General features: G+C 38.8%; 1 protein-coding gene across 11 annotated transcripts in view; it reads right to left on the minus strand.

Annotated features, from left to right (window-relative positions):
• The window catches only part of si:ch211-207d6.2 (sickle tail protein homolog), a 119,675-nt gene that overhangs the window by 32,676 nt on the left and 59,391 nt on the right, over positions 1 to 27,608 (minus strand). For 10 of the 11 annotated variants that reach the window (XM_049478486.1, XM_049478488.1, XM_049478492.1 and 7 more), the window contains 4 exons: positions 15,923 to 16,115; positions 13,068 to 13,266; positions 9,392 to 9,485; positions 1,405 to 2,126 (listed from right to left, as the gene is read on the minus strand). In XM_049478486.1, coding sequence (XP_049334443.1) covers positions 1,405 to 2,126; positions 9,392 to 9,485; positions 13,068 to 13,266; positions 15,923 to 16,115 — 1,208 coding nt within the window. The remainder of the gene's footprint in view (positions 1 to 1,404; positions 2,127 to 9,391; positions 9,486 to 13,067; positions 13,267 to 15,922; positions 16,116 to 27,608) is intronic. The other variant, XM_049478487.1, reaches the window with a different exon arrangement.

Raw genomic sequence — 27,608 nt, forward strand, 5'->3', positions numbered from 1 at the left:
GCAGAAGCAGAATGTTGTGGCTTCGTTTGATGTGGTCACCATAAACAGCAGATATTAGCATTAAGCTCTGCTCAGCGCTCAGAGATACGGAGATTGCGGGGGTTTAATTCACCACAGTGTTGTTTTAGGATGATATTAGCAGCCAGAGGAGTGGAAGTAAGCAACCATAAAGCAAAGCAGGAAAGTAAACTTCCTCCATTCTCACCATGTTCCATTACAAGCATGAATAAGAGGAGGTAAGGAGGTGGTTTCTTCAAAGCGAGTCTTTCACATTCAATACTTCTGGACAGTTTGACTTCCTAAGGCCTCAAACTGCTGATTTAGTTAATAAGAATGATATGATTTGGGTTCAACAGCAGCTTTCTCTTGCTAGAAGGTTTAGAAGAAAAAAAGTCAATTAGAGAATAACTGAAAAGATTAGTCGTTCATTTTTTTTAATTTTACAATTCAGATGCAGAATGTCAGCTTTTTGCTCAGTCTTCTAAATGTGCAAGAACTTTGATTACAAAAAAACATGAATTTAATTTGGATGGGTGGGAATGTTGATGAATTGAGATGCATGAGAAAGGCACAGATAGTATGAACTGATAGGTTGGGTAATGGGTAGGAATGCATAGGTGGTGATGGTATGGAATGTCCTGGACTGGCATGAGTGGGTGAAGATGGGACGGAATTGGTATGGATGGACATCGATGGGCATGGGATTAGTATGGGTTAGTTGGGGTGAGTATAAATGGACAGGTGGGGGTACAGATGGGGATAAATAGATAGGTCATAGATAAATGGGCATGAATCAGTATGGATGGATGGGTACAGGATCAATGTGGATGGGTATAGATGGATGGGAAAGAGTCAATATGGATGGATGGGTACAGGAGCAATATGAAATGGTATGATAAATATATATATTCAGTATGGATGAGTATTTATTGGTATAGATGGATGGGTATTTATAATCAGTATGGAAAAATACTTATGGGTGTGGATGGGTATAGACTCAGTATGGATGGGTGGGTACAGGATCAATATAGATGGGTATGGATCAGTATATGTGGGTGTGGATGGATGGGTATGGAATCAGTATGGATGTGTATTTATGAATATTGATGGATGGGTATATATAATCAGTATGGATGAGTATGTAAAGATATAGATTGATGGGTATATACAATCAGTATGGGTGAGTATTTATGGGTGTGAGTGGATGGCTATAGAATCAGTCTGGATCGGTATAGATGGATGTATAGAATCAGTATGGATAAGTATATGGGGTGTAGACAGGTGGGTATGGAATCAGTTTGTATGGATAGGAATGGTTAGAGAATCATTATGTATGGATGGGGATGTGTAGGGATGGTGGGGTTCAGCTATTAGTGAATTGAATCTATTCCTACTTTCTCTCACCTCTGAGGGTCTGCTGTTACTGACCCTTGAAACGATCTGTCTCCATGTCCTGGTGGCAGGTCAGCAAAAACCGGGGAGGCCATGTTCCCCCTGACCCTGGCCACTACCTCCATGCCACCGTTACTATCCTTCCGGAACGACCTCCGCATTGGTGAGCTTCTGTCCTGGCCCTGGGCCATCATGTGGGTGTTCTGCCCAGGGTGGATGTCAATCATTCTGACCTCATTTACTCTGTGAGGGGATGGAGGCGGGGTTTTGGCCCCAAGTGGAACAGTGTGCTGGTTTTCGGAGTACTTGCGTGACTTCTGCCTGTAGAGGGAGTGCTGGGGGTTGTCAGGGACCTCAGAATAGCGATGCGGGAAGAAGACAGCTCCGTCCGGGATGTCCTGAGATGAGGCCAAGCTCAGGCGGGCCTCAGACGGGCTGTAAGGGCCCACGTCTTCATCCGGCTTGACATCCCGGCGCTCCAGGATGACGCTGGAGCAGGGTGTGGTAGAGCGGGCCGGAGGGGCACTGGACATGCGCTCACGGGGAAGGGTAGCGCTGCCTGCAGTTCGGGAGGTGTAGGCCAGTCTAGAAGGTGAGGAGGGCATGGAGCGAGCAGCCGGCGGGGACATGGAACCCTGCACGGTGCGGATGGGGCTGTGCTGGGGAGGAAGGGTGTGGACCAGACTCTGTCCTGTAGCAGGCTGTCTAGTGCCATATAGCCTCTCGCGAGAGATCTGAGAAAAGAACAGAACAGACACCACAATTATTGGACTACAGTAAGAATATTCTGGAAATAATTCGTTTATTTTTGTAGTTTTCTTCAGTCTTTGCTGATTCCAGGAACTCCAAAACACATAATGCACCTTCCTCCATGTCATATGTTCCACACATCTTAATCACAGACAGTTCCTGCATTCCCAGTCACCTGACTACTGATTATCATATTCACCTGTTTCCTACACCTTCCTAGCCATAGTATAAATACCTCTTTTTTCACTTCCTCATTGCAAAGTATTGCCAACACACCTGTTATTATGTACGAAGCAGTTTTCTTTCTGTTTGCTACTCTGTTTGTGTATGACCTCTGGATTCTGCCTTAGCCCAGCCCAAGTGTTCTTTGAATGGTATCATAGAAAAGTGCTCTATAGCTTTTAGCTCTATAAAAAAAGAAATTACACCACACCAAATGTGGTCCTTCTATGACATTATTTAAATAATTCTTTGAATTCTTATTTTTTATTTTATTTTTGAACAGTTTATGTTTGTTTGCATTCCTTTAATTCATTCATTGAAGAGAGATTACGTGATAACTGGTAATAATACAAAAAAACTGAAATAACTGTTTTGCAAGCAAGTTGGGTGGCTGTGAATGAACATGGCTGTGTGTAAGTGAGTAAGATCATGCACCAACAACTGCTTTAAATGGAATTTCCTCTAAATCTTTTCAGAGGTATATGGTCTGATTTCACAGATAAAAGAAAGGAATTATTTGCGTCTGTCGCGCAACAAAAAGACCAACAACAAAAAAAACCTCCCTATTCAGAATAAGAACTAGTTCTGAAAGCAGGAAACTGAAGGCAGATTCTCGTGTCTGTGTTGCTGTGATTAAGGCTTAAGAATAATGGCAGAGTAAGACTTTGAACAAAAGGCTGAATGTGGCACCAACAATAGCCCTGCCTGGACCTGCCTTTGTGCAGTGGCCAGGCTCGAGCATGCAGGAATAAAGCAGACGAGAGCCTGCAGGTGAATTAGCCCGCGTCAAACAGGCTCTATCCATCATCACCTCCTCCATTAGAAGAAGGGCAGGGAGCAGCCTCAATTCAGATCTGTCAGTTCAGCCTAAACCACTTTAGATCTGTGTTTTTCATGCATATAAAATGCTTTTAAAGGAAACACAGAAAAAATCTTTAAACGGTAGCTGTAAACTCTGCTGTTTGAGTGAAGAAACAGGATTGATACGTTTAAGTTGTCAATCAAGAAGCGCAGAAACCTGAAACTGTCCAAATGTTTATGGACAGCCCTTCCAATGAACACATTAAGTTACTTTTAAGCCTTTGTAGAGAAGTACTGGCCTTCTGGAACAGATAAACATGAACCGAACCTACTAGAACCACGCTTAATATCATGTACAAGCACCCCCTACTCTGGCCCAATCCCATTTTACCCCTTGGCCCTAACCCTTACCTCTACCCCTCTGTTTTGCATGTGCACACTGAGGGGTAGGGGTGTCCCTATTCTTGTAAGGCTGGAGGGGTGGTTAGGGGAAGGGATAGGCCATTTTAGCCCTTCAAACTGAGATTTTTCAGATGCACACTTTAAACAAAAGGGTACTAGAATCACTGGTAAGAAACCCACAAATGTAAATATTTTCCTTGTTAAAAGTAACGATTACCACTATATTACCATAGTTTAATGTGGTTGAATGTTTTATGGTTATTTTCTTCATAACAAGCATAAAAAAGATCGCTAGTAGTTTGTCTCAGTAGCTAGCTAGCTAGATAACTTTCCCATTTAACCTTAAATGGTGCAACAGACAGCAGGGGCATTTAAGGCAGAACGGAAAAATAAACTTACATAAAATTAGCTAATCAAAGCTAATTTCAGCTTTCCATCCCAGAGGAATTAAGAAATAGTCAATAATCATTCATTTATGAAGACATACAATGTCCTAAAATTAACTAGTTAACCAGCAGCTACAGTAGGTTACTGAACTTTAGCGATCCTGATGATGTATCGGGTGCTTGAAGGGTTATGCCATTTCCTAGAGGAAGAATTTTACCCCTTCCTCTTGTAACTCTATTCCAAGGGGAAAGATTACACTCGAAAAGAAGGGGTAGGGGTAAGGGGTGAAATGGGATTGGGCCTTTGTGTCACCTCACTGTTCTACTGTGTACTGAATTTTTGCATATTTTTTGCACAACTTTGACCCTAAATTTCACCAGTCACAAATAAACCTAATGTAACTTCTAAGCAACTGAAGGCCTCATGATGCTCATGAGCCCACCAGCAGGACAAAACAGAACAACAATGGTGTGAATGGGAGGTGTACAGTACATGGACAAGTTGGATAGGCTATTGGAACAATGTTTTGTTTATGGATTAGACCAATATAGAAGTGAGGTTTTTGTAAACCCCTTTAGAATTTTCTATATTTCTGCATAAATATGACCCTAAACATCATCAGATTTTCAAGCAAGTCCTTAAAGTAGATGAAGAGAACCCAATTAAACAAATGAGACAAAGGTAAAATGCCAGGACATCTGTCTGTGAGCTGAACCTCAAGAGAAAATGGGTCACCCAGCAAGACAATGACCCTTAAAATACAATTAATTCTACCAAAGTAACAAACATTTTGTATGCCCACATTTTGCTTGGCATTCAAGCATACAAGTCTCACCAGACATTACCAAGTTAAAACAATCCTTTGTCCAAAAAATGGTTTAATATCTTTACTAGCAATCAACCGAAGCTAGCACATTCTGGTCAACACAATAACACTATACTATGTGTATATAATATGGCTAGAGCCTAATATTAGCATTTTAACGGTATGATATCTTTAATCTGTTTAATAATCTTTCTAGAAGCTGGGGGAGGGGTGTGGGGTGTGGGAGTGGTTCAGGATAGACAGTAGGAGAGATAGTTCTTCAGTAGGATTACCCATCCAGCTTTGGGGAGGAGGCATGTTTGAACAGGTGCAGTCCACATTAGCTTAGAAGCTTCATGGGGAAATATTTTGGTGTCTTCTTTCTATGAGCGCATAAAGCACTCTGCTGGAACTGTGATTTTTTTATTTTTTATTTTGTGAGTGATTTAGAAACACACACACACACAAAAAATAAACACATCTCACAGTCACAAAACAAACACTGTTAAGTTATTATTAACACAGCAAGAGGGAAAGATAAAAGCTAGCAGTCTGTAGCCTAGCCTCTTAGCATGTTTTTGCTGCTTATAAACAGGGTTTACACTGTAAACGCCTCATTAAACCTTTTAAGAGGTTTAACCCACAGATGAACCGTTCAACGATGGGCAAACACGACGTGAAACACAAACGCCACAGACAATGGCTCCTTTAATAGGCCAGTGAACAGGTGTGTTATGCTAACAAGCGTGCTAGCACATGTTTGCCTTCTCACACATTTGAGTATCCTGATTGGCACATGCTATTGTTTATCGTGTCTCTATCTGCGCACTCATCTAGTGCTTGCTTTGGGAATGTAAATGGTTTAGCAGTACATGTGGCTCGGGTCTGCCTGCTGTTTTTGTGGTGAAGGTGGGCGTGTTTCAGGGTTGATAAGTGATGAAAACATGCTGTACAGTGTTTTTTATTTTTTACGTCTGTCTGCATCTTTGGAGCAGGTGTAGCATAGTCACAATTTAGTAATACACATCTTTTTAAGATACAGAATTGGAAACATATGGAGTCTTCGGGCTTCTGAACGAACAATTTAAGCAAGAAAGTGGATAACATCAACCCAGACCAACATATAACCAACACATTCGTTACATAAAAAAGCTCGAAACCTCACTTTGCAGCCATTCTGCAATGGAATCCGATCATCTGGAATGAGTTAGTTTATATTTTTCCATTGAACATTCTTCCTACAAATGTAAACCATGTTTTTCTTTCCTGAACTGTAAGATTAAAGGAATATATCAACATATTTCAACTTTCAGGCTCTATCAACCACATCTGTAGCACATGGTCAACTGGCATGGAGAGCCATGCCATGGTAAAACATTGACGTTTTTAAATATAATGGCTCCACTTATTTAATATGTACAGTATATGTTTTGCAGTTATGTGTGAATGATTGTAAATTTCAGGGTGGATTCTCACTCAAAACCCCATTTAATCATCTATTTTTCTACTTATATTGGAGAAATGTTGATTTGTGCTCGTTTATAGAAAAGTAGGCGTTTTACAAGCTTTTTTAAAAAACATTATAATTATTAACTGAAATGACTTATGAACATGCAATGCAATGTTACAGTAAAATTAATATTTAGTTTATTACTTAATCACATTTTAAAAGTGGGAAAAACTAAAGTGGTTGTGTTTTATTATTTCTGTTTACAGTGTTTCTATACTATTTATAAAACATGCAAAAATATATTTAATTATTATATTTTAATTATATTTATATACAAAGAATTACAGAACTGTAACTAAATAACAGAATTTTCTGTGTAGCAAATTAACAGCAACAACACAAATCAAATGTCATGACCCCGTCCACTATTCTAGTACAAAGTGTGTTTTCCAGAACAGCTCCACAAAAACACACACACACACACACACACACACACTGAGCCCCACACCCGCTGCAGGAATTCCAGCTGTGGTTCTGGACTCCAGCCTGAATCCCCCTGTGGCTCACTGGCCCACTCCTCCCAATCTGATACAGCACCCCACCCCACCCGGACACACAGCTCATCTCAAATAACAAATCTACTGCTCCACCACTTCTCAGTGTTTACACTCACACACTCACAGCTGTTATCTACAGTCTTCAAAAGCCTGTAATCACTTGTGATATTAACCATTTTTTTTATTTATAAAATGGCTAATAAGATATTTTTAAGACACTTTTTATCTTTTTATCAATTTATTTCTAATTTTATCCCATTTTCTCCAGAATTTAGAAGTTAAACTACCCAACCCCCTCTACTCCCCCTATCAGTAGTAATGCCCCCAAAATTAGGTGGCATTACCTCCTCCAGCACATGCAAAGTTAGTCACCGCTTCTTATTGAACTGCCGCTGATGTAGCATCACTGAGTAGACAGCGTGCTCGGAGGAAAGCACAGCGTCTCAGCTCTCATACATTATCTAACAAAAGCCTGTGCTGACTGACATGACCTTGGGAGTGATGTAGGGAGAGCACACAATCTACACACCCAGAGAGAGCAAGGCCAACTGTACTTTCTCAGACTCTGGCTGCTGATGGCAAGCTGCATTCCCTGGAATTCCAACCAGCGATCTTCCGATCACAGTGGCAGCAGACCAAATCTACAAAATCTGTTTTCCAAAAATATGAGTTCTTAACTGGAAGGAGAAATATTATCTGTTTCTCTAGTGGAGAGACTTCATGGTGAATTTACAGCCAGCAGATTTGAAGCAACCTGTAAGAAAAGTATGCAGATGGGTTTCACTGCACCAGCTGTGAGTCTGGTTACAATTACGAGTGTTACTGAACTCCAGATGCTAATAGGAATTTTATGGGGCCAAAGCAATGCCGCTGTCTGGCCTGCTGAACACCCGCAACTACTGATATACAAACAAGTTCCTGTTACAGACTGAGCTCTTCAGCATACTACTGTTTGCTATTCAAAGGAACTGGAACAGGTTTCCGAAGAGCACAGTACCACAAAGATAATTCTTCAATGGTCCAACAAGACTATCTCAGTCATTTATGCTGAAGTAATAGATTAATGTCAAAGTAATCCAGCTCGAAAAGAGCTTAATAGTCTCTTCTAAACCTTGGACTTTTAAACAAATACTATAGAAGAAAAAATATACCAAAATACAAATAGCTACCCATCCATTTGTAAACGCAAGCAGATATTCCTGTTGTTGAATTGTCTAAGACAAACAAGTAGTCTAGTCATTGTAAAAAAGACATAGAAATGAGGAATAGACAGTGTCTATAGACAGTAGAATGTCAAACACTGTCAGAAAATTAGTATGTGAATATCTGTGCACTAATAATTATAAGAACAAAGAAGGCCCACACACACATATTTACATATCCATTACATACCCAATATAAACAGACTGTACCTGCCTTCAAATATGCTAATGTTTAGTCCAAAACAACACCTGCACCAGCTGCCACTCTGAGACTCTCAGGCTGTAGTTCAGCGAAAAGTCAAATGTACACAATTGTTGTTTTACCCAAAATCCAGTCGATCAGCCATGGCATGTTTGGTGTCTTTAGTTTTGCAGTGGCGCTACGGCTAACGCCAGTTAGCACCGTGCAATTAGCTTCCCTAAATCATCGCACGCTCACCACAAACTGTGTTTAGTTGGTAAGTATCATCTTTACAGCTAACACATTGAGTCATACAGAGTCAGAAACCACATAAACAAGTCTATTGGAGAGCCTGTTTACACCACAGAGTGTCTGGATATACACTAACATGACAAAGTCAGAGATTAGTATTGTATCCCGTGACTTTTGCCATGTCCCCTGAGTGTGGGGTCTCCTGCATTTACTGTGGATGTGATTTCTGCCATCAAAATGCATTCTAGTGGTGTTTATATCTAGCTTTTGCGTGAAATTCAAATGTTATGCCAACAACAAAAATATTTATTTCTAATATTCTCCCTTTATTCTCCCCAATTTATTTAGCTAATCAGCTGTATAGGTTGTATCTAATACATGCCTCCTCCGATACATGTGAAGTCAGCCACCACCTCTTTTCCAACTGTTGCTGATGCAGCATTGCCGAGTAGCATCACAGCGCACTCGGAGGAAAGCACAGTCACTCGGTTCCGATATATTAGCTCCCAAACGCCTTGTGCTGATCGACATCACCCTAGGAGTAATGAGGGGAAAGAGCCCTATCTACCCATCCAGAAAGAGAGCAAGGCCAGTTGTGCTCTCTCAGGGCTCCGGCAGCTGATGGCAAGCTGCATGGTCTGGATTCGAACCATAGATCATAGAGGCAGCGCCCCAATTTGTCTTTGTTAATGGGAATTTTGTAATTTTATATGCTAAATGTCCAAGAAAAAAAAAATATGACAAAAAATAACTGAATAAATAAATATATAAATAAACAAATGCCAGTGGTAAACAGGCTCTTAGAATTGAATAATAACCTCTACACATTTTGAAGAGATGATTTTTGAGTGTGATGTTAGGGGAGCAGTTATTACTATGCTATTACTTATTAGCAATATTAACCTTAAAGCTCCAGTGGAAATCTAAAGAAGGAATTATCATGTAAATGTAAGGTATTTGCAGGTTTCTGGGGTGGTGGGTCTCACTCACCCTGGCGTCTCCATTGTTGTGTCTGGAGGAGTGATTGAAGGCCTGGGTGGGGTCCTTGTGGTAGAGCTTCAGGCAGGAGTGTGGCGTGATGTTTCTGTAAAAACAAAACACAACCTGGAGGTCAGCAGGTGTAACACGAATCAGGGGATAGAAAGTCCAGTCGCATCTGTGTAAGTCCTGTATAAAACTTGAAATGTTAGATGTCTGCAAAAGGTTTAAAGTCAATTAATATCTGCAGCAAAAACTGTTGTTGTAGTTTACATGTAATTTGGACTATGATACCCAGAACGCACTGCACACTGACATCACTCCCATTCACACTACCAGAAAGCACATCACCGGAACACTGACAACACTGTTTCAACCACTATAAATACACCTGCACTTCACTCACTGATCACAGAGTATTGTTGGTTTTTCACTTTACACAGCGATTATTGCTTGCTTGTGTTAGCTCTCTCTTTTCGACATTATTCATGTATATTCCAACACAAATTTTCTCCTTCTATATTGCCTCGCTGTGTATGACCCTTGGACTGTTTGTTGTTTATGGTATGTTTATTACCTCTTGCTGCTGTTTACATGTGTTGATCCTGCTCATTTTGACTACCCTTTATTAAATAAAGTCCTTGATTTATATCTATGTGCGTCTGAGTCCTGTCCAGCCATGACAGTAGGTACTAACTAAGCTGCACTGGTTGCATTTTTACATTTTGCTACACTATAATGGTGTTATATAATATCTTAAGTCATGGAAAGCTACTGTTTAAGAAAAAGACAAAAGTTTATAGATTTATTATGTTTAAAACTGCAATAATTATTCTAAATTCCAAATTATTCTATGCAGTAGTATACTCTTGAAATGTATTTATCATATCGGCAAGAATATTGTTATCGGAAAAAACACCCTGAAATATTGTTCACTTTTTCATTATATTACTAACATTAGTTCAACTTTAGCTAAACGATAGCTGGCTAAGTGTTAGGAAGATACTGTACTCTACTCACAAGTTATATTTTACTTTTATTCATATTTTTATTTTTTAAGACAATCATTTCAATGAGGTATGTCCTTGGAAAAAAATACACATATCCTAGAATCTCCTGAAAACAACATCCAGGCTGTGTGAATGTTTCCTATAGTATACTTAGCCGTTTTTAGTTTAATATAGGTACGTCAAATTAACAAAATGTACTGCAATATTGGTCTTGGGGTCTAAATGTTTAGCTGTCCTCATTAGCTGTACAAATGGCAGGCATGACAAAAAAATTGCGACCAATCAAACAAATAATCGGCATTTAAGTTGACTACTAAATAGTCATTAGTTGCAGCCCTACCAGCTTGATCAACACACACTACGAACACATCACCACCATGTCAGTGTCACTGCAATGCTGAGAATGACCCACCATCCAAATAACACCTGCATTTAATATCATATAAATTAACGCCTTTCGAACTGTGCATGTGTTCAAATGTTGCTCATTGTTTTAACCACATCCTTTTCTAATGCATCTTTTTGAATACCTTTTCGTTAACTCTTGCAGATACTGGGACTAACAAAATAGTAGGAATAGACACCACTAACTCATATTCTCCTTTGATTGTAATTTGTCCAAATTGTTAGATTTTCACGCCTGTCAAATCACACCAGAAAGAACAGCATCTGGTTTTGACAGACAGGTCATGGGGCATGTTAACACAAGTTAGTTCCCCAGAACTTTCTAACCTGAGCTTCCTGCTCCCGTATAAAAAACACACATACACAACCTGCCACACACACACACACATACACACATACACCCTCAAAACACTCGCTGACGTGATGGATCACACAGTCCCAGTGCTTTCCTGTTGACTCCAGTGTAAGCCGCAGGGGCCAGTACGGTGGAGGGTGTGTATCAGGGAAACACCCAGCAGTAGGCACGCACACACACCATCCCATAGTAAAACAAAAAGACTTCAGCCAGACATGTTGGGGTGATGCTAATTTGGAGTGAAAGTTAGCAGTTAGCATCGTGCAAATCAGCCTGTGCTAAATTCTCCCTTCGCTGACTATTAGCGAACTTAGCGTTCTGGCTAACAAAGACACAGATTAACAGTAACCGAGTCAGACAGACAGAACCTGCAATATTTTGATACTGACTCAAATATGCACGCTAATCTGTGCACAAGGCCTTGCTAATCAGGCCTGGGGTTGTTGTTTTCACAATTTCATTGCATTACTTGCTTCATTGATTAGTGACTGATGGGCAAAAATTATCAGCAAAATATTCCACAGAGCGGCCGAGCAGAAACGACTTACGGCTCTTTCTGTCTGTGGAGGAAGTGCACGGCTGCAAACTTTGTGTCGGCTCATTAGAGCTCAGTGTGCTGTGGAAGATATGTGAATTCACATTTCATATATTATTAATCTTGTTAATATTAAAATTCCATAATAAATTAAACAATTTTATAAGCTCTAATTTAGGATTTTTGCCAAATTGCTGCCAGTTCCCCCTGTTGTACAACTCTGGAACACTTTGCTAATCCATGAGTTGGTGACTCTTTACTTGGATGGTGCTGTCAGTCCTGACGTTATCAGACTGCTTGCTCTGAACTCTGAGTCACACATTAAAGACTCCAACTCCCAGCATGCACTCACACTGGACCTTCCAGATTCTGCTGATCTTGTGATGCTATGGAGTTCACGCTCTCCAAGCTTCTGATTGCCCACACCTGTATGTGTTTGTATAAACACCCCTCTGTTGCAAATGCTCCTCACCGGGTATTAAATCTAGCTTGCTAGCTTTTCTACTAAGCGTATCTTTTGTTTTTTCTTGATAATGACCCATTTTTATGTTTTTGACGTCTCTCTTGCCGTATATTTTAATTATCCGCATGTAGTTCAAGTACACTATTATTATATTTAAATATACAGCTTTGTCACAAGGAAAACAGGTACAACACATTCACATACACACACAGTGCATAACGTAAAGGCATAAACTCCATCTGCTAGCCAAGATGGTACAGCTGCTCTGATACTACATATAGGAAATGTCCAAGCTGTGAAGTAGAGTCAATCCAGCAGCAGGCTGTGCAAATATTTGAGCCACAAATTAAGTCACTCCAATTAGGCCTAGGAAACTTCCAAGCTGTGATGTACAGCCTCTCCAAGAACATAATCTGGTGCCTTATGTATGAATTTTTTTTTTCCATCCAGCACTGCTGGAGTAGCATTAGCATCAGCCGCTAACCGCACTAAGTGCTAGCTCTTTCGTCGTTCAGAGGCAAGTATTATCGGCCTGTTGTCTGCTGCTAACCCCGGCTAGCACTGCTGAAGCAGCATTAGTATTAGATGCTAATGATGCTCAGAGGCGTGTATATAGGACTGTAGCCTGGATGTTTACAGTGGTAAAACAAGCTACTTGGGATAAACCGCTAGCTAATATTGTCCTGGCTTATTAGAGCACTCAGGGTTCCTCAGCGTAGCGCTGTCAGGCGGTGTTTATTAGCGCTAACTGCTGCTAGCCTTTGTTCATGAAATTTCAAATCCATGTTGAAAGTAAAATTAATTCAGAATAAATGTGTCTGATGTGCAATGACATCCAAATTAGCCCAATGTACAAACATTAATTTCACAATTACACACAAGATTCATAATAAAAAGGAAAATAAGACACACAGACTCACCGAATGTCTGTGAGCTCGTAGTAGACGTTGCGTGCGTGGTCTTTAATGTAGATGGCCACACTGGGCGTCTCCAGCATCTTCAGGGTGAGCTGCTGGGGGAAGGCACTGACGAACAGAGCTCGGACCGTGTCCACAGTTGTCACCTCATTGGGCATGAGAATCTGCCGCGTCTCCTCTCCATACTGAAGATACAACACACCTGCATGGAGAAACACCACATTACATGTTACATTAGGTATCATAGTAGATCATATACTGGAAACAATTACGGATTTCCTAAGTTTAACTCTTTAAAACTGCAATTTTAAAACATTATAATATTTCCCATAGATTACTAAAACAAGCAGAGAAACTAGGTTGATCAAAGCCACACTAGTGTTTATACACAATTTTAAAGATTAAAAGACCTTCCTTTAAGTTAAAAATCAGTGGTCTGGAATTTTTGATTGATCTCGAAGCAATTCGCTCCTGTTGCCATGTGTGGGGTTGAGTGATTGGTTCCTTTTCTCACCTGCATGGCTAAAAACATTCTCCTAAGAGACTGGCACTTTGTTTACACTGTTCTTTGTGCTGTTCTTCTAAATTTTTAATTTATTTTTTAAATACAATAAGTGTAAAACAAGGAGTGTTCACAAGCATTTATATTTATATACAAGATTATAGTGCCTTTTAAATTATATATAATATGATGGAACTCAATCCAATACTTTTCGGATAGCCTAGAGTGGCAGAAGTAATCTAATCCCTCAGTTGGATGTGGGATTGAAGGCAATCTGACCCTTTTCACAACAAAGTTGTGAAAACTACATCTAAAGCTTTCCCGAAAGAGTAGAGGCTGTTACTGCAGCAAAGGGGTAAAGGTTCCATCAATCCACATTAGTTTAACCGCTACACCTTAATTTTTATAGTTTAATTTTGGTTTTAAACCTTTTTTTAAATGTTGTTCTATAGTTTTGTCCATTTCAGCTTAAGCATAACATAAGTATAACAACATTTTCAAAATCTGCAACGTCCTATTTTTGCTGTCTTCCGCACTTTTATAAGAATTCCAATGACTTACCAAACCAAGGCAATTCAACTAGACCCTCAGCATGTGTTCATTTTCAGATTGAGACTTCATAAGGGCCAAGCTCAGGGTTTACTGCATGTGAGTATCCATTTAAAGCCGCATTTTATTCGCAGCAGTATAAACTAAGTGGGCAGCGTGTGATGTGAGTGTGTGCGCGCAGAGTTGCCAGTCCATTAAAGAAACCTCAGCAGGATCTCAGCGGCTCCCCTTCAGCCGCAACTAAACCCTCTGACATTTTGAAGCAAAATCCCTGCGATGCCAAGCCTCTGCAGAAACCTTCTCCAAATGGGTAACATATGCGTCAGCTGCGCACCGGTCAGCAGCCTGAAGACCGCTAAAATAACACATCTCACATGGGAAGGATCTGAATAATCGCCTCGCTCCTGAAACACGAGCTTATTCGCTGGCACTGTAGGCAATGCTGTTTTAAGCAATTTAGAGCAATGTTGTGGAATCATTTTGCACACATTTAGTTCAATTACCATGCACATTTAAATCATGTGCAAGGATGTCCTGTTAAGACCCCACATCTTCTTTAAATCAGGCCAGTCTAAAAGCATTGGCCACTGTATGTGCTCTACTGGCTCTATAATAGAGCACCGTGTTCGGGCCAATAACCCTGTGATTGCCATTTGTGGTGTAATTTGAAGATATATACTTAACTCTCATAGCAATTTCAACAATTCAGAGAAATCAAAAGCAAATCAAAGCAATGTGCTCCAGTTTCAGATATAAACCAAGTTTAAGCTTGTGGTCTTGATTCATAATGATTATCATTTATATAAGTTAACCTTTTTCTTTGTCCAGAAAATATTTAAATATGATACAAAGAACACCAACTCCTGTGTTTTTAACTCATCAAATTCTACAAGATCTACAAGATTACTGTGAATGAGAATAATAGTTTGCATGAATCTAAACAAAAGCAATATAACATGGAAGATGCTAGGCTAACACAGCTAACAAACACTGGAGTATCATGAATTTTACTTTTGTACATGCCAATATGCCAATATAAACGCTTACAATCTGCCAAAATCACATGATTTGGTTTATAGAACAATGGAATTAATGCAATTAGTGACTAGGGCTGCAACCAATTATTTTAGTAATTCACTATTGAATCTGTCGATTATTTTTCAGATTAGCTGATTAGTCAGCGATTAGTTCTGCCATGCCCTCCATCTCTGCTTCCTGTGGGTACTGCTCCTGTTCCTAGCTTTCTCTGTCACCCAAAAGTGACATTTAAATGTGAAATGTTCTTATATTCAGAGAGAAAATGTGTAATCTGTTGTGTCTTTCACTTTTGGTGATCAAGCTAAGTGTGACTAACTAAGTTAAGCAAAGCTAAGCTAAGTAAACATAAAAAAAAGACTTTCTTTTAAAGTCAAACGAGCGCTGTATGTTAGCGGTTAATACTAATGATGCTCCAGCAGTGCTAGCGTTTAGCAGCTCGTCTTAATGTTACTCAAACTTCATTGAAACTCCTTTACAACGCTGTAATTCAGTGGAGTGGCTTTACAAGGCGCAGCCTAGAAGACATTAAAGGATTTTTAGTGTGCCTTACAGTGCAAAAAATACAGAAGTCAACACAGATTTTTATAAATTGCATTATTGATTATATCGACTAATTCTTGCATCCCTTTTGGTGACACTGTAGCAGTTAGCTAGGAGTGTCAATCTAACATCTAGCTTACTCAACAAAGTTTTCACAGGATGAAAATCTTTAAAATATGAATAAAATGTATAAAATAACAGTTTGATTAGGCAGAAGCAGATGGGTTACCTAATGATCGGTCCTTGGTGTGGTTGCTGGATTTGACTGCAGGGAGGCTGGCGCGGGTGCGGCTGCCCCTTGTGAAGGCGGCGGGGGCTTCTCCCTCAGACATGGCCTCCAGAGACTCCAGGGAGGCCAGAGAGTGTTCCCCCTGCTCCCCTACACCAGACTGGAGACTTCCACCATGAACAGGACCTCTAATCTGAAACAAAGATTTACATAATTAATTATGTATAAATCACCTTTTCAGTGAGTGTATTTTGAACCCACTGAAACATGAGACTTTTTGCTGGTATTTTAAGAAGTGCCAGTGTAAAACTTTAACCAACATTTGTGCTCTACTGGCTTCATAACAGCACTCTAACAGTACTGCTTGGGCATACTGAGACATACTGTATAATTAGTAGGACTCCAACAACTAATCAATTAAATGAATTAATTAAAAGATTATTAGTCTTCTACTTTATTACACAAATAGGAACAGTGCCATTAACCAGGATGCATGTTGGAGCCATAAGTAAGGATTTACAGTTTGTAGTAACTTAATTCCATTTTTTCTCTCACTCAATCTTCCTAGAGCCTGCTAGAGTAGTTAAACAAGATGTTTTTCATTCTCACTCAAAAATGTAAATCTCACTCATGTTTAGCAAACAAGTTATCAACGTTTTCCCCTAGAGTTTTCCCTTCCATTCTAAATTCCACCATAAATGTGGCAGCTCAACCAGTAGTTTAAGCTAGCAACAAGTTAGGGGTGGGAATCGTTTACTATCTCACGATTCGATTCGATTCCGATTTTGGGGGCCACGATTCGATTCAAAATCGATTTTTGATTCAAAACGATTTGAATTATAAAAATTTCTGCTTCTGGCTTATGAATCTTATTGAAAAAAAACCCTCCATAATATACACTGGTCCTGGAGCAGGTAATGTGTTACAAAAACAATAAAATGTGCAGGAATGTGGGTCCTCAGTGACAGAGGAATCACTGGGATATCACAATGACGTTAATGAACAATAAATAAATAATAAATAACACTGCTTTATTACCAGGCTACTAGCGGTGGTGTGTAGGTGACGCTGCTGGGCTGATGTGATGATAGCAGTGGAGCGCTAAAGTTCAGGAGCAGCTGCTGATTAACTAGTTAATTTAAGGTCGTTGTATTTCTTCAGAAAGGGGGCAGGAGGTGGAGAAATTAATTCATATGGTCCATTCCTTAATTCCTCTGTGATGAGGAGCTGAAATTAGCTCTGATTAGCTTATTGTATTTTTCCGTTCCGCCTTAAATGCTGCAGCCCGCTGCCACCTGTAGCGTTATTTAAGGTGGAACTGGAAAGTTAGCTAGTTAGCTAGCTAACAGTTACTGAAACTAACTACTAGCGATCTTTTTTATGCTTGTTATGAAGCATTCTGCCATAAAACATTGAAACTACACGTTAATCTAATGTAATATAGTGCTTGTTCTGCCATCTTACCGGTGATTCTCAAACACCTACGCTCTGTGTGTGTCTGGAAGATCTCCGTTTGAAAGGACAAGCGCTATCCCCAGGGTTGCCAGGTCCAACAAAAATACCCAGCCCAAAATCAGTCTAAAACCCGCCCCTCAGAATCGATTTTGGGACATTTTAAATCGATTCTGAATCGTAGTAAATGAGAATCAAGATTCTTATGTGAATCGATTTTTTGGCACACCTCTACAACAAGTTCTATTTGTTTTCTTGCTCAATGTTACGACAGCCTGATAGAGTAGTTAAACAAGGCATGTCTAAATTTGTATCTCACTTGCGAGTTTTCCTTCGACCTTAAATTCTACAGCAGATACAGCCTTTTTTAAGTCTTTTCTGACACTGATGTTGCATGAAGGGGTTTAAGACTTACCACCAAGTATATAGTTTACATACATGTTGTTGTGCTATTAAATGATGATAATAATATAATTAATATAACTGTTGGGGTAATTTTATGTGTAAACACTAAAATGTTTAAAAATGGCAGGTGTGTATTCCATATACAATTACAACATTAGTACAAAGACAGTTTAGTTGCAGCCCTAATACTTAGCAATTTCTACAATTTACAGAAATCAAAGCATTCTGCATGTGTTTTAGGTGTAAACTAAATTTTAGCATGTGGTCTTGGTCCATTACGATGATGGTTAAGTACATAAGATCATATTTTCCCCACAAAATATTAGTATGTTATAAAAGTAGTTACACTGTTGCGATTTCAACTGACTTAAATTTAATTTGACATCAATTATACAATAAATGTGCTCTGCCTGGAAGTGTCTAGCTTACTGGAAGTGTCTAGATAATTTTGGACACATTGGAAATGCTGTGTGGATAAAAATACACTTCCACTGAGACTCATGTGAAGAAACATGGGAACATGGGGAGAAAAAAAGAGCAGAGGACGCAACATTCATTTCCTGTGCCTGATCCACATGCACACACATACACACACACACACACACACATAAAGAAAGAAAGAAATAAAAAAATGCAATGCCCAAAATGCTTATTATCTAAGTGATTTTTCCACTGGTGATATTCAGCTGTGCGCTCTGTGGATTGTGAAGAAAGGTCAACGATAAAATGGCAAAATACCGTTTATGCAGCCGAAAGCAAGGAGAATGGCTGCTTTCTTCTACTGCCCAGTTCAAACTGGATCAGAGGACAATATGGAAACCTTTTCAAGCAGCAGTAGCATTATTCTGTTCAGTGCCGTACAGCATTTGGCAGCAGCATTCAGCAACTTTAGTGTTTGGCAGTATTCAGGTTCTAACACACGATACAAAGCAAGAATGAAGTGGTAGGAGCCTGCACATGCAGATCTTGGCAGTCTGAAGGTTGTTTAGATGGCTGCAGCAGGAGCAGAGTTTGACATTACAAATCCTGTGGGAAACAAGATATGACTTAAAGCTTGTTGTGCAATACTAACCTGACAAACCAGAAGATACACTGTGTCAAGCTGTCTTACACTGCGTTCACACTGGTAAGCAACAAAGTAAGAAGTGACAAAAAAGTAAGAAGTGACAAATGGAGTTGATATTTTTAACTTTATTTGATATCCCTGCTCTGTGAATCTCTATATCTTACAGTACTTCATTAATTTTTCCAGCAGTGTGATTCTAAACACAACAAAGGGCCCCATCTGATACCCTTTTTTATGCTTTGCCTTGCACATATATCATTAAAATAGCAAACACTGATGGGTGTGGTGGTCTATTGCTGCCTTGGCCGTGGAAAATACAGGTGCACCAATGACTGATATAAACCCTGACAACAGTCAGGTGTTCATTGCTATTTTGACAACTTAGCTCAGTTTCCTCTACTGAGAAACGAAGAAAAGTTGCACCGTTAAAATAGCAATCTGCCAAAACGGAAATAGCAAGTGACACAATGATTTACGAATTTCACACTACGTCCAAAATACACCCATGATCAATTAAGAGAATAAGAACATGCCTTTTGCGCATTTTGAGCTGAGCAAGGTGTATTTTTTGCATCCTCACAATACTTCACATGGTATCGGGCCACGCCAACACACGCAATACCGCGAACGGCCACAAACACACCCACAAGTGACAAAAATGGACATGAGCGACTTGTCGCTTGTCAGTGTGAACACACAGTAATAATTAAACAAATATTTATATTCTGCCAATGTGGCAGCAAAACAAAACGGGGAAAAATGTAACCGTTCCAACCTCCATCTTGGTCTCTGCCAATTTATTTAAGCTAGGATGCTACTTCATCTCTGTCAGGCAAGAAATGTTCATGGGCTTTGCTTTTAGCACATCTTATGTTTCACAATAACAACATTTATATTCCTGGGCCACTTAGTGTATTCAGTAAGAAGGAAACGCACACAGAAACACAAACTCCACCCAGGTAGGGACTTGGACCCAGGACCCCAGCGCTAGGAGGCACACTACCGCTACACTACCGTGCCACTCACATTGCCCCTGTTCTTAATGTTTTAAAAAAATAAAATTCATTGAGCTTTTGTGAGAAATTCAGAAAAGACAGGTCTACTGGTTGCAGCACTACATTAACATAATGTGGGGTTGTCAAATCACATGTAATAAAGACCAAAGGTGATCTGGCAGTGTAGGAAATTACACCCCACACCATGAAACCAGGCCTTCTGGATCTGGATCTCCTCACCTGGATTTGTTAGTCGTTTCCAACAAGACAACAAGTTTCATTCCTGTCAGTTGATTTTCAAAGTCAGTATATTTCAGAGACAATAAATAATCCAAAAATATTGTTCTCATAACAGACCCAGAGGCAGCAGCAGTGCTGAGCAGCATTTAGCCATCAGTAGCAGCACAATCCAGTGCTCAGCACAATCCAGCAGGCCGCCGCAGGGTTACTCCCTCTTCCATTACACCCAAAATGCACATCTAGATCTGTCAACACATCTTTAAGCCAATTACAGCTGCACTTTGTCATCTGCTTCACAATAAAAAGAAAAACAAGTGATTTATGTTCAGCAGCACCAGAAATGATCAACATACACTTATACACACACTCACGCATACACACATGCAAACACACACTCAAAGACCACGTCATGAAGCGATTTGGCTCGTTTCCTGAGTTCCTGTCATTCTGTAGTTAATTTGTATTCATTATGTGACCCAAACTGCAGAAGCGCTTCCTCAAGATAAGTGTGCGGAAAAGGAAAAGTGAGGAAAGTGAAAGAAGAAGATTCATCAAGCGGAAGATCTCGCAAAAGCTCAAAGCCAGAGACACTGCTGGGCCACTAGCCGGACATGATACGTAGTTACTGCTGTGTGAATCCAGATATATAACAGTAGAGATGCACTAAATATTTGGCAACCTAATTTATTTAGCATAAAATATACTGAACAATAACTAGTTATATGTATATATATGTATTTAAATGTGATTAGAATAGCACTACTGAGGTAAATTTATAATGAAAAAAGCACTACTGACGAACATTCATTGTTCAATGTTCAATAATTAATAATCAATACATATTTTTATATTGCAGTTCGGTAATATTTTTTCTTTGAAAAGCAGGACAAAATACATTCATGTTAGTGGCAAAATTAATGAAGTCATTCACCTTTCATTTCAATTAATTTGTCTAAACAACACAATTCAACTCTTCAACAAACAAAGCCCTGAAACACTGAATGCGTTCAAAAGTAAAATATTTAGAATTAACTTGCTAAGAACCTAAAACAGGCGAAGAAGGATTTTGTCTATTTGCCAAAGTGTAGCCTCGTGCACCAGTATGGGGTGATCATGAGTCAGAAACTATTATGTTGATGCTCTAACTACCTGTGTCTGGATCTGTCACATTCTAACTTAAAATGAAGATTCCTCAAGTGATGCAGTAGATGGTTCGAATTCCCAGACGGTGACATCATCTTAAAGATATAAAAAGTTAACATTTTGCTTCATCGTGATGTAAAGTTGTTCAATATGATACAAAAGAGAATAAGTTGTGCTTTTGAAGTTTATTTTTTTATTACAGTATAGTATATATGTGATTGGTACATTTACATTAGATTTACATTTTGTATGTCTGTGTGTAAGCCTTGTTTAAGGCCAAAATAAAAAAAAAGTTAAAATGTATAAACAAAACAATTAAAAACCACATTACAAAGGCATGACGACAAAAGTAGAGAAGTGGATTGCCCCATGTTTGCCAAAAAAAGGGAGTAGGCAACACCTAAATCATAAGGCGCACCGGATTTTAAGGCACATTTTATGTGACACGTGTAACTAGTAACTATTATCAGGAACAGTGTTGCCATGTATTCCTTCTAAATTTAGCAGAAACCTGTAAAGCTAAGCTAAGTTACGTAAACAAAACTATAATTCTTAAAAAAAAAAAATTCAGACGTGTCAGAAAAGTCAAAGAGCTCCGGATGTCTACACAGATCTACACAGATTTATCTCCTGAAAAAAATGTGGGTGAGTAAAGCGCTTCCGTTTATTTACTGTAAGCTTAGATTTCCACTATTAGCATTAGCGGCTAACTGCTAGCAGTTAGCGGTTAATGACACCCCACAGAGTGTTCCCATGAGCCAGGGTGATATTAGCTAGAGGTTCGTCCCATGCAGCTTGTTTAAACAGCGTAAACGTGAAGGCTAAAGTCCGATATACTCGCCTCTGAACAGCCAAAGCACTGTGGTTAGCGGCTAATGCTAACGTAGCTCCAGCAGTGCTAGCCGGGGTTAGCAGCAGTCTACAGACCGATAATACTCACCTCTAAATGGCCAAAGAGCAAGCGCTTTGTGCGGTTAGCGGACAATGCTAATGCTGCTCCAGCAGTGCTATCTGGGTTAGCAGCGGGGTACTGGCCACTAATATTCACCTCTGGATGGCCAAAGAGCTAGCTCTTTACGCGATTAGAAGCTAATGCTAATACTGCTGTAGAACTAGACTGAAACTCTTTTATAACCCTTTTATACTTCAGCAGAGTGCCTTTACTGCTCCTTATAACCGGATTGTAAAAATTTATACACAATACAAATCAGATTATAAGGCGCACTGACAACTTTTGGGAAAATGAAAAAATTGTAAGTGCTCCTTACAGTGCGAATCTGCCCTGTCCATTCAACTGCTATGCTTATTTCAATCAGCTCCCATTAATGAGTCAAAAATTATGATATAAAATAACAGCACGCTTCAGTTTACACCACTGAACACCACCTTGGCTTCATGCCAAGGATTACCATGGCCGAGACAGGGCCTGTAATCATAATCATGTAGTTTAGCATGATGCAGAAGACATCTTTTAATCTGAAGCTGAAATCTGAGTCTGGAGTCTGTATAATACACTGGGCTGTTGTAGACACTGCAGGCTGTAAGATTATGGAAGAATTAACACACAATAAATTTCACGCCTGGATTGTTGAACGTCTGCCGGTATGGATGAGGGAATGCTGAGCACGGCGTAGTGACATTGTGTGTGGGTGTGTGCAGTAGTGTAGAAGAGCCCTGTGCTCATGGCCTTAAGTAACCCCATTCTTTTCCTTCTTACACAATCAGGACAACAAGCAGGACCTCATTCCCGCAGCCCAAACCTCCAGCGGGATGTGGTCAGGAAATAGCAGCAGGTTACAGTCAGATTGTACACACATACACACACCCATTTAAACTACTACTACTACTACTATCCACTCTTTCACAAGCTGTACCTGGGTCAGTGAAATATAAGACCAAATTTAAAATCATAGAAAGTCTAAAAAGAATATTTTTAAAATATAGAAGCAATTGTTACAACATTATCTTGTGTACAACATAATTTAAAATTATAATATTAGATTAAGTGTAAAATACCGTATTTTTCACACTATAAAGCGCACTTCAAATCTTCAAATCGAAAATTGAACGTGCACCTTATAATCCTGTGTACCTAATGTATGAATTTTACCAGGCAGGTTGTAAGAAGCAGTAAAACCACTCCGCTGAAGTACAGCTTTATAAAGGAGTTTCAGTAAAGTTTCTCCAGTAACGAGGCTGAAGCAGCATTAGCATTAGCCGCTAACTGCAGTGCTAGCTCTTTTGCTGTTCAGAGGTGAGTTTATTGGACAGTAGTCAGGCGACAATTACTAGCACTGCTAGTGCTGCTGCTAACTGAGCTACAATATTGTAAATTTAGGCTTACTGTAAATAAATGGAAGCGCTTTACACACCCAAATAAACAGTTTTCATTTATTGCTAGTGTGCCTTATAATTTGGTGCTCCTTATAGCAATATATTAGATTTTAGTGTTTTTTAAACCAAGGCAATGTCCTTACAAATTGTCATGTGGTGTGTCAGTGATTTATCTTAAAATTGATTAATTTCCATAAACATTCTGAGTATTTTACTTAAAAGTTCTCAGTACTGTAACATGCTCATAAACATAAATAAAGTGTTTGCACAATGTTCAGTTTTCGTAAAAACAATTATCCTAACAATATATAAGGTCACAGTTACCTTCTTAAATGGACGTAACCATAGGGGTGTATAAAAAGGGAAAATTCATATATTAAAGTAGCACAATATTAAATTTTGCAATACTGTATTAAATAATAGAAACACAGTATAATTTTAATAGAAAGTTTACATGTAGATTGATTACAGATTAATCTTCTGTTGGAAACTGTGCTGTACTTTATTATGTCACAGTTCTGATTAAATAAAATAAAAACATTTTTACTCAAATTTTGTACCTATCATAGTGTGTATTTATGCTTTTGTGTTTTTATATTGTCTTGCTTTTAGTGTCACAATATTTCACAAAATATCACAATATATTGATTCATATCTGCTGTATTGCAATGTGTATTGTATTGCCAGGTTCCTACCAAAACATAGCCCTAATAAAATATTTTTTCTGTAAATCACATAAAACTAAAATTGTCCAAATAGTGTATTATTGTGGCTAAATATTTATTAACTTGTCACTCAGGGCAGGGAAGTGAACTGAAACGATTGGCTGTTTTAATGATCCGTACAATGCCGACAGAGATTAACCTTTAAAGATGCCGAACTTTTTCTTTAATAAAGTTAATGAACCTACGCTTCCCGACTGCTGCACATCTGTGTTTAAAGAATGTCCTGCAGGCCTGATGAAGCTTGTCCTGACTGGACAGATTTCTGCTATTTTCGTCTAATAAAATGACTCCAGGGGGAATCCCTAATTTAGGGCACTTCCCTATACAAAGTAAAAAAAACAGAAAACTCACTGAATTAAAACACACTCATAACAGAAGCCAATAAGTATATGATGAAAGCATCTGTCCATTACCTTTTATTTTAATTATTATTTTTTCCATAATAATAAAGTTCAAAATGTGTGTGTATCCACACCACTAGGGCTGGATATCGAAATTTGATATCAAAAGGCATCGACTGAAATGTCTCGGCACTACCGAGTACCGAAAGGTCCAAAAAAAATTGGTGCCTGTTTTCGATACATTGCATGAAACACACATATATGCGGAGAGTGCTGTCTCTCTCTGCCAGACCTAAAGCACCTCACTATAATACAGAATTTTTAAGTGATTGACACCACTTATATAAAATATAATTTAAATTTGCCAATCTAATGCTGATATTGCTTAAAAAGAACTCTTAAAACTGAAATGCATCTAGCAATTCATATATATTTGTGAAAATATTTGTATTTTAAGCAGTTCATGTAACGCTGTTGTCTTTATTCTTGATAAAGCGGCACAAATAAACATACTATAACAAGATCCAAAAGTATGGTAGCCTCTCATGGTGACAGCATGAGAATGAGATTACTCATGTCTGCTGTTAAATAAATACGTTTTGTGAGAATAATTATCGCTTTTTGTATTTTTGGATAAAATTTAGAAAATGGTACCGGAAAAAGTATTGTTTGGGTATCGGTACCGAATTTAAAGTATCAAACCAATACCGATACCGATTAAAAAAAATTAAATGGTACCAAGCCCTAACCACCACTAGATAACATTTGATTGAAATATTGCACAAGCATTTTAACTATATTGAAAACTGTGGGTTATAAGTATTCTATACCCCACATGTCCCTATATATGATTAAAGCAGCAGTCCTTAAGATTTTTTCTTTTAATCAGAAAGTAGTAGTAGTAACCAGGTAGTAGTGCACCACCATTCGTGTTTTAAAGGACACATAAACATGTTTTGCATACCCCATAGACGTATTCTAACTTGTGTAAAAAGAGGTATACTATGTCCCCTTTAAAAACACTTTTAAACATGCTTGGTGCAGTTATACATTCTCACCAAAAACCTATGGACTGTCACTTTAAAATCTGAGATTTTTGTCGTCACTTTGGATTATTATTCACATGAAAACTCCATTATAATCAGAGCTTTTTAAACAAGCTCTCCATGTTTTTAGTGTTTTTGTGTGAACAGGCAAAACTGAGCATTGACCATTTAATACTTGTTAATTTTGTGATAAAAAACTGGCTGTTTGGCAGAAGCTCAAAAATCAAATGACTCGGATACTGGGGTAAAAAAAATGTGATTGGCACATCCCTATTCATGATGTTTTTATCTCAACATATAGGGCTAACATGCTCTTTGTTTGGAAAAAAATGATTTAAAAAATAGAGGTAGCGATATTTCCATTTTTAAGAATATTCAGATTGGTGGAGAAGGAGCCTACAGCACTAAACATTTTCCACCCCACTAAAAGAAGAGATACATCCAGCCACAATCATCTCAGAAGCAGCCCGGGACTTGCAGTAGCTAATTAAAACAGTCTGAGCAGTTGCCTGCTGGAAGCTGAGGGAGCAGGTTAGCCCTGTCTGAGCTATTCACAGAGAGAATGTAGAGTTTTGTTGGGTGTGTGCGTGTGTGTGTGTGTGTGTGTGTTTTTTTTTAGGCCTAAATGTCAAGAGTGTGTTCAGAGAAAATTAGAGAAAAAACAAAACGACCAAAAAAAGCTTTCCACATATATACAGTATATTATCACAGCATTATTGTTATATATAGAAGCATATTATTATTATTATTATTATTATTATTATTGATAGCTATTACATATATATATAATATAAGGAACATGCTGACCCTGACATTATACATGTGAGTGGCTTTTCACAACTGTAGTTCGTTTCTCTGGTCCAAATCAGTTGGTTTACTTTGAGCACTCCCGCCATGGTTTGGTTTGGTTTTACACAGGCAAAAACCTAAATGCACAAAAATTCTTCCCAACAAACCATGTGAGCACATTGACTCCTCTGATTGGTCAGAGCTGTCTATCACAGGAGCAAAAAAGTAAATACAGCAAGAAGGTCCTGTATTCCAGAACAGTGAATATATTTGTGCAGTGTAAAGCTGCTTTAACAATGAATGCCAACAATATTGCTGCTGTGCTTTCAAACAGTGTTTTCAATGGGATGTCAGCCCAGTAAGCCGTGTGAAGACATCTTAGCATGGAGCAGCAGCAGAGACAGAGTTTCTTCATAGCTGTAGTAATTATCTGGGTAATAAATCAAGTTAAACTGCACCTGAACAGCCACTATGCTCAATCTGATCAAATATGATCTCATCCCAAATGGAACACCTCTTCTCACAGGAGGTGCAGTTTTAGTCTGCACCTGAGTGTAATTACTTGTTGTTCACACCAGACAATATATTGCTGGTGTGAAAACGCTGATGAACTAAAGCAAAAAGTTTGGGCCAAAAGTGAACATAGTTAGGTTAGGAAATCAGTTGATGAGTTTAGTATTGTCCCCCTTGGTTTGGTTTGTTTTCACACAGGCACAAACTGTCTGGCGCAAGTAGTAAATATAGCAAGATGATTCTGAAAACACTGACGCAAGGAAAGATTTTTGGCCAAAACGGAACAAAATTAAGCATTTGGCAAAAGGCTCAATTCTGCAGACATAACAACAAGCACAATATAACTCAATGTTTAACACAGATTATCTTGTATTTTTACCTATTTTGGTCAAACAATGAAAATGCCAAATCATTTTAGTTGACAAATCTTTGGTGCATCCCTAGTGTGTGTGTGTGTGTGTGTGTGTGTGTAGAACCAGTTCTTTGTGATAACAGATTACATCTTTGTGGCAATATTTAGTAAAAAAAAAAAACAGACGCAATGCGTCAGAGAATACTGAGATGGTCTCAGGCAGCCTTAAAAACTCTCACAATAAGGCAATAAAATATGCATTTGTCAAATGTCCATAAACACCTC

This window comes from Astyanax mexicanus, chromosome 4, assembly GCF_023375975.1.
Source record: "Astyanax mexicanus isolate ESR-SI-001 chromosome 4, AstMex3_surface, whole genome shotgun sequence".
NCBI lineage: Eukaryota > Metazoa > Chordata > Actinopteri > Characiformes > Acestrorhamphidae > Astyanax > Astyanax mexicanus.